Source organism: Orycteropus afer, unplaced genomic scaffold (genome assembly GCF_000298275.1).
Source record: "Orycteropus afer afer isolate SDZICR_OR568_19922 unplaced genomic scaffold, OryAfe1.0 scaffold00626, whole genome shotgun sequence".
Taxonomy (NCBI): Eukaryota; Metazoa; Chordata; class Mammalia; order Tubulidentata; family Orycteropodidae; genus Orycteropus; species Orycteropus afer.
The window spans coordinates 102518-110651 of record NW_006922213.1 but is presented as its reverse complement, the minus strand read 5'-3'; the positions used below and the strand labels follow the sequence as shown (position 1 = coordinate 110651).

At 42.1% G+C, this 8134-nt stretch overlaps 1 protein-coding gene across 1 annotated transcript in view; it reads left to right on the top strand.

Annotated features, from left to right (window-relative positions):
- Positions 1-357: 357 nt before the first annotated feature.
- RAB38 (RAB38, member RAS oncogene family) overlaps positions 358-8134 on the top strand; it is a gene marked incomplete at its 3' end in the record, with an annotated part of 32744 nt that continues 24967 nt past the window's right edge. Inside the window, exon 1 of the mRNA XM_007956488.1 lies at positions 358-559. Within this exon, the coding sequence (XP_007954679.1) occupies positions 358-559 (202 nt within the window). The remainder of the gene's footprint in view (positions 560-8134) is intronic.

Genomic DNA, 8134 nt, shown 5'->3' with positions numbered 1-8134 from the left:
ACCTTAAAGCTTTGTGGTCAGGAGCACAGGTGAAGAAAAAGTCCTTTGGAAGGAAGCTCTATGCAAGTGAGTGCTGCACCAGGCATTCACACACGAGCCCCTGAGTTTGCAGTCCAGGGAACCGCTCCTGTCTCTACCCCTCTCCAAAGCCAAGCCGCTCGGGGCGCGAAGGAGGATTAACCCTTGAGCGCCTCTCTGGGCGGTTCTCCTGCGGGTCTGGGAGGAGTTCCGCCCCTTGGCTCACGCCCCGCCGCCTCCTTTCCCTCGCGCCTAAACAGGCGCTCTCAGAGTAGTCTCTCCCCTGAGCCCCGCTTGCGCTTTCCCAGCCCGGTACGTCACGGCCGCCCGGCCGCCAGGATGCAGGCCCCGCACAAAGAACACCTGTACAAGCTTCTGGTGATAGGCGACCTGGGAGTGGGTAAGACCAGCATCATCAAACGCTACGTACACCAGAACTTCTCCTCTCACTATCGGGCCACCATCGGCGTGGACTTCGCGCTCAAGGTGCTACACTGGGACCCAGAGACCGTGGTGCGCCTGCAGCTGTGGGACATCGCAGGTGAGCGCCCGGGAAGGGTGTGGAAGTGGCTCGCCTCCCTTCTCCAGTCTCTAGCACAGGGTTGCAGCCAAGCGTGCGACCCAGATCTCCTGGATGCTGTGTCCCAAAAGACTTTGCCAATAGGTTGGAAAGTTGGTTTCAAATGAAAGAAAAAGTTTTTCATTCTAGCTGAAACTGCTTTAGGTACATTCCCCGGCGCTTTGCGGGTATTGCTTTCACTCCCTCTGGCCTAGCATGCTGCCTGTCTGCCCGGCGTGGGCCTCACTAAGAACCCAGAGAGCGACTGGAGTTGCATTTATTTCTTCTCTGGCTCGTTTTCCGGGTGCCGGTAATCCTGCCGTGACGCGGCGCATAGTGTCATGCCTGTTCTTCCTTGCCCGGGCCAGTCAAGGGGAAGCACCTAGCCAGGTTAACAGCTGGAACAAAGAAGTTTGCCAATTCCCATTTTCATGCCTTTTTCAGTTTGCCACCCTTCCTTTCTGCTTTAGGTAAGCAGAGTTTTGGGTTCTTTGCTGTGAGGGGCTCTGGTAGTGCAGTGGTTAAAGCGTTCAACTGCTAACCAAAAGGTTAGCTGTTGGTAACCCACCAGCTGAGCGGGAAAAAGTTGAGGCAGTCTGCTACCATTAAGATTTACAGCCTTGGAAATACCAATAGAGCAGTTGTATTCTGTCCTTTAGGGTCTCTGTTTCAGAATCTACTTGATGGCAGTGGGTTTGATTTGGCTGTGAGGAAGCCATTGACCTTTCTGTGTAAAGATCAAGAGCAAAGTATTCTTTCTCTGTCTCTCGGGCTTTCCTGTAGACTACCAGAAAGAGGTCTCTTATGTATCTTAAGGCTACTTTTCTTAATTTATCTCTGAAGTTTACATTGCATGATCTGGAAAATGAGAAATTTCTTCACATTCTTTTAAATCAGAAGTGGATTCCAGAGGTTTGCACCAGAAGCTTTGAGTGCAGTGTCTGCTCCAAGCCTTGAGCTCTCTTACAACTGGTATTTGAAAGTTGGCCATGTCCAACCTCTCATTTCAGATCCTAGCTGGCTGTTCACTAACTTGCTCAGTGGCTTAGAACAAGTTCCTTCAGCTCAGTTCCATCCCTGTTAATGGAGGGAAGTTGGATGGTGATGGCCCAACAATCTTCCTGCTTAGAAAGTTTAGGATCATCTGGAATTCTTCGTGAGCCACTTCAAACAGTCCCACTTTGTCTATTACATGGCCCGTGGCACCAAGAAGTTTTATAAATCCTACACCCAAACTAGCTTCTTTCTCTGTTAGAAAATAGGTTCATGTGAGCTGGTGCATTTGACTGGAAATACTTTATCATGACTTGAAGCAAGAACAATTGTGGAAAATTTTTGAAAGGGCATTTCTGGTTCTGGGGACTCCAGTGCCTCTTTAATCATGAGCTGCCAGGTCTACTGATAAAGCTTTTGACTTGTGTACAGCTTCATGCATTTGACGTCATCTTCAGCAGCTCAGTAGCACAGAGGTTATCAGGTACTAGAGGATGTCATCATCCACTATCTGATTGGATTTTTCATTTAGAAAATCCACTATGAGGCTAGGTGCATAGTGGCTACATGTTCTTATGTCTCAAACAGGATGCTGGTTTAGAATTGGCTTACTGTTGAAAGTGGATGTAGCTGGAATTTGGATTTCTCTGTCAGATCTAATAACAATGTGACCTTGAACATTTTACAGAATGTCTATGAGTGTTGGTTTCTTCACCTGACACAAGAGATAGAAGGATATAGAGATTAAGAACCTAAATTCCGGAATGGAACACCTTCATCTGAATCCATGTTTTACCCTATATGAAATGAGAGATCTTTAGGCAAGTTCCCTAACTTCCTCATCTCAGTTTCCTTATACTACAAAGCGAAGAGAAAGCTTTTTCCCAATGAATGAGAGCTATCAACAAACACTAGCTTAGGAAAACTGCAAGTATTATTACATTACCTACTACTTTTTTTTTTTAAGCATATGTAAGTACTGAGCAAAAAGGACTTCATATATATTTTCTGGTTAAATCCTAATAAGTTATGGATCCTCAATATTCCATATATATTTCTATTCCAAACACCAAGTACCATTTTTAAGCTTCACCCATAATATAACATACACTCATGAACAATTTAACTTCTCAGCTTAGAAACACATCCTGAGTCATGATTCTGGCCTGAGGTTTGTGCCCATCGAGAATGTAGTCACAAAAGTTTGTGTAAATAAGAAATCTGAGGAGGGTTGGAACTCAGTTCTCTAGACACAGTGGTGTGAAGAATCCTAGTCAGGGAGCTTCTTTTTCCAGAGCTCTGAAAAAAGTGGTTATTTATCTTTTCAGCCTTAAGCCCAAAGACCCTGTGGCCTGGGTTAGGGGTTGGGCAGCAAGCAAAGTAGATTGGGGGAAGCAGGGCCACTGTGAGAAAGAATTGTTGGAACACAGCATTGACATGGTTCAAGGTGCATAGGTGGCCCTTTGGGGAGTAAGTTCATATGAAATCCAGCCTCAACTGTCAACTAGACCCCTGTGAGCTACGTGTACCTTAGACCACCTTCAAACCACAAACTGTCCATCTAAGGATAATAATGCAGCTCTCCCTCCTTTGTGTCCTACTCTGATGTGTGTCTGAAAAGAACAGGCAGTGATGGTTGGGTAGCCTAACTTTGAATGGGCCGGTATGGGGGAGGTAGAGGGAATCTTTCAATCACCTCCACTCTCCTGATAGAATATCAGAACTGCCTCCTATGAATGGAAACTTTGCTCAGCTTGGCTTTCTCCTTTCTTTTTTAAATTGTGAATAAGTATATTTGTAACAAAACATTTGCTATTTTAACATTCTTCACATGTACCAGTCAGTGACATTAATGGTGTTCATCATGTTGTGTAATCATCACCAATGACCGTTTCCAAATTTTTCCACCACCCTTAACAGAAGCTCAGTGTCCTCTAAGCAATGAGTCACCCTTTTCCCCTTCCTTCTGCTCACCCCTAGAAATCACTAATAAACTTAGGTATGTATACATTCCCTATTCTAGATATTTCACGTAAGTGGAATCCTGCAATATCTGTCCTTTTATGTATGGCTATTTCATTCAGCATAATATCATCAAGGATCATCTATGTAGAAGTGTGTATCAGAACTCCATTTCTTATTATAACCGAGTAATATTCCATTGTATGTATATACCGCATTTTGTTTATCTTTCATCTCTTGAGAGAAATTTACGTTGTTTCCATCTTTTGGTTATTGTTAGTACTATGGCGATAAACTCTTAACATTCCTTTGGTTCAATGCAAAGCAGGGCCTTACTTGTCCAAAGAATTCCCATAATGTATCTCTTGTAGCTACTAAGATTGCCAGTGTGATCCTGAAAGACTACAAAAAGTACTTATCAGAGGCCTGTGGAGCAGGCCTAGGAGCTCTGGTGGCACAATGCCTAAGGCATTTGACTGCTAACCAGAAGGCTGGCAGTTCAAACCCACTAGCTACTTCTCGGACGGAAGATTGGGCAATCTACTTCTGTAGAGATACTGCCTGGGAAACTCAAGGAGGAGTAGCAATGAGTTGGCAGTGAGTGAGTAAGAGCAGGCCATGAATCTTACAAACCCCACAGGAGAGAGCAGTTACCCTGGATCCTGAGAATTTTACCACTGAGAAGCAGTTGAATCTGTTCCATGTTCAGAAGCCCTTGATAAAGTCAGAGAAATAAAGCAACTTTGCCCAAGGCCACAAGCAGAAGAACTGGATTTGACTCAGTTCTGTCTGACTTGACATTTGACTACTAACCAGAAGGCTGGCAGTTCAAACCCACCAGCCACTCCTCGGAAGGAAGACTGGGCAATCTATTTCCATAGAGACACCACCTCGAAAAGCCAAAGAGGGGTTCCTATGAGTTGAAATTGACTTGAAGGCGGTGAGTTTAGGTTTTTTGGCAACTGCAGGCCTGTTGGTGCATGGCACACAGTCAGCCCACAGGTGAATAAACTTTTTCTTTTTAAAGGTGTTGCTTCTGTAGTAGGTGAGTTGTCTTTTACCTTCTAATTTATCTTTATTGGATGTTATTCTGTACAACTGTGTAGAGACAATGGAAGGAAATGGTATGAAAATCAATTTCTGAAAATTTGGTTCTTGGGTATTATATCAATTTACAGGGTTTTTTCTTTCTTTCTTTCTTTCTTTTTTCACTTCATAGATTTATCAGGAAGAAAATACCTGATATGTTTATACTTGAGACTCTCCTTCCATCATACCATCCAAAGTACTATAATTACTCTGTTAGCATTTTCAAAGAGAATGTACAGTTTTGAGCCTTTGGATTGTGCTGCAGGAATAGGTATAGTCCCAGTAATAGTGGCTAACAGTTTGTCTTACAACTATCCAGACACCTTTAACCTTTCATTTCCAATTAATATAGCTAGTAAAATTCAAGTGCTGGATTTTAAAAGTTGAATTCTAGAGCTTAGGTTTGTAGAAACCAGGAGGCTCTACTGCCTCCTTCAATTTAAAAATGAAATACTTCAGATGTTGCTTGACATTGAGAACTTGCTGGACCACATTTGTTCCATCTCTGAAATGGTTATTTTATTTTGGTCTGACATCACATGTAATCTCTGTCATCTCTAACACCTGTTACTCTCACAATGTTTGTGGTGTTGGTAGTATATGATGTTCATCCCAACTTCTTTCCTTGGTAGGTTTGTGACTTGCACAAAATACTTAATTGCTTTGCCTTGGTTTCCTGTCAGTGAAATGGAGATGAGAACAGAACCTGCACCTTAGAGTTGCTATAAGAATTATATGAGTTAATTCACTTAAAGTTGTGCCTGTACATAATAAATGCTGAATAAATATTAGCTATTTCTTTTATTGTTGTACTTGTGATTATTTTAACCCATGTTTGCTTGACCTTCTTGGCATTGCTGAGAGTGTAGATAGAGCAGATGGCGAGAGGTAAGGGACTTGCCCAAGGCCACAAAAGCTAACAAGTGGCTGAGAAGAACAGCAGCAGGTTGTTTAACTCCAGCTTTTTTGTGTGTGCATTATTTAGGTATATACATAGATAGTGGGTTATGTATGTGTGTATTTGAGAGAGGAATGTATAAGAGAGATGACTAATCCAGTACTGCATTGTCAGTGATGGCAAACATTGATCTATGAGCAGATAGATGGGTGGACAGGCTGAACAATTAGGTATATCTATGTAGGGGGCAGTGTGCCTATGGGCCTATATAGGGTTGGCAGACAATGTTTTTACAAGTATATTTGTATGTTCTGTAAGAATTTCTAGTTACATAGTAGAATTGACAAGGGACAAGGTTGTGGTCATTTCTTGGCCACAGCCAGCTTGGGACGATGACCTCAGGGAACATCAAGCTCAATTGGCATAGCATACTACACAAAAACATTGTTCCACATCCTACTTTGGCGAGTAGCGACTGGGATCTTAAAAGCATGCAAGCGGCCATCTAGATGAAATGATGGGTCTCTCCTCGTCCAGACTAAAGAGGAACAAGGAAAACCAGGGACACACAGAAACAGTCCAGAGGACTGGTACACCATGCAATCGATCCTCAGTCTGTATGACCATGGCACCAGAAGAACTGGATTGTGCCCAACTACCACTGTTGACCACGTGGAGGGGGATATGTGTAAGAGATCCTGGGCACAGTGGGAGGACAATGTGGAAAAAAACTTACAACCATGAAAAAATAAATAAATAAACCAGGGACCAGGTTTGCTGGTTTGGTGGAGCTTGGTGGAACCCCCAAGACTATGGCTCCTAGCTGCCCTTCAGGTCTGGAATTGAACCCACTTCTGTGCCTTCCAGCCAAACAAAAGACAGGCATATGAGCTGAACATTTACATTAGGTAGATACACTCCTTGGAGAGATCAATCATGGGAGAACAGAAGGGCTGTGATGCTCAGGGAGACAGCTCGGGTGGCAGGAGTGCATGGGAGGGAAGGACACAGGGAAGTAGTGGCTATGGTGAGGAAGTGGGAGGAGAGTTGTTGCATTGTGGGACAATATTGTGAAACAAAGTGTATGTGAACTGCTGTGGAAGATGAATTTGCTCTGTAAACTCTCACTCAAATCACAATAAACTATTTTTTTAAAAAGAGAGGTGATTAAGTCTTCTGGGTATCAGAATATCCAACTCTCAATGTAGAATATAATAGAAAATAAATCAATTTGGTACTTCTTTTCTTGGTGTAAGCTAAACCTTTGCTTTTTTTTTTACCCTTCACCCAAATTAATATGAATCTACCCTCTAGTTAGTGGTTCACCCTCTCTCCCTTCCCACCCCTGGTAACCATCAAAAAATATTTCTTTTGTCTGTGAAACTCTTTTCTTGACTTTTTACAGTAGTGGTTTCATACAATATTGTCCTTTTGTGATTGACTGACTTCACTCAGCATAACGGCCTCTAAGTTTATCCATGTTACAAGATGTTTAGAAGATTCGTTGTTCTTTAACATTGCATAGTATTCCATTGTGTGTATGTACCATAGTTGTGGACCCATTCCTCCATTGATGGACATTTAGATTATTTCCATCTGTTTGCTACTGTGAATAATGCTGCAATGAATGTAGGTATACATATATCTGTTTGTGTTGTGGCTTTTATTTCTCTAGGGTGTATACCTAATAGTGAGATTTCTGGGTCATATGGTATTTCTATTTCCAGGTTTTTAAGGAAGCACCATGCTGTTTTCCATAGTGGTTGCACCATTTTACAGTCCCACCAGCAGTGTATGAAGGTTTTGGTTCCTCCACACCTTTGCCAGCATTTGTTGTTTTCTGTTTTTTCAAACTTTGTTATTAGTGCTTGGGTGAGATGATATCTCATTGTTTTTGATTTGCATCTCTCTGTTGGTTAATGATCATGAACATTCACGTGTATGTTAGCTGCCTGAATGTTGTCTTCGGTGAAGTGTCTGTTCATGTCTTCTGGGATGTTGAGAAGAAAAATAATAATAATAAAAATAAATAAATAAGGATGTAGTAAATCATTCTCTGCTTGGCATTTTTATTGCCTTGTTTCTAGTCTGGCTAATTACAGATTTTCTGAACACTATGTGGAATAACATGCTGTATGCTCATGGTAAATAATATATACAATGAGCAAAAGTGATGAACTTTCAAATTAGGGTGAGGGATATGTGAGCAAAGCACCTCAGGGCTCCTTGCAGAGCTATTGATGGAGTTTACTCCTGTCACAGATATGTGGGTAGTAGGCTTGTGGGGCTTTAGATGATTAGTTCTGACAGAAAAGCAGGTGGCATCTTGACCAAAGAAAGCTCAGTTGCTTAAGAGAAGGTAGAGCATGGGGAGATCAACTCTTTTATGTGTCATTGTCTTTTTCAGCAAATATATATTAAATGTTTTATATATAGCAGCCATTGTACTAATTGAGAGAAAAACAAAGAGGAATACAATATTGAATAAGACTTGATCCTTGGTTTTAAGAATGTCCCAGTTTATGGAGATCCATTTGCAGAAAAATGAAACAAGATCTGTACCTCACACCATACACAAAAACAAACTCCAGATGGATCAAAGACTTAAATGTGAA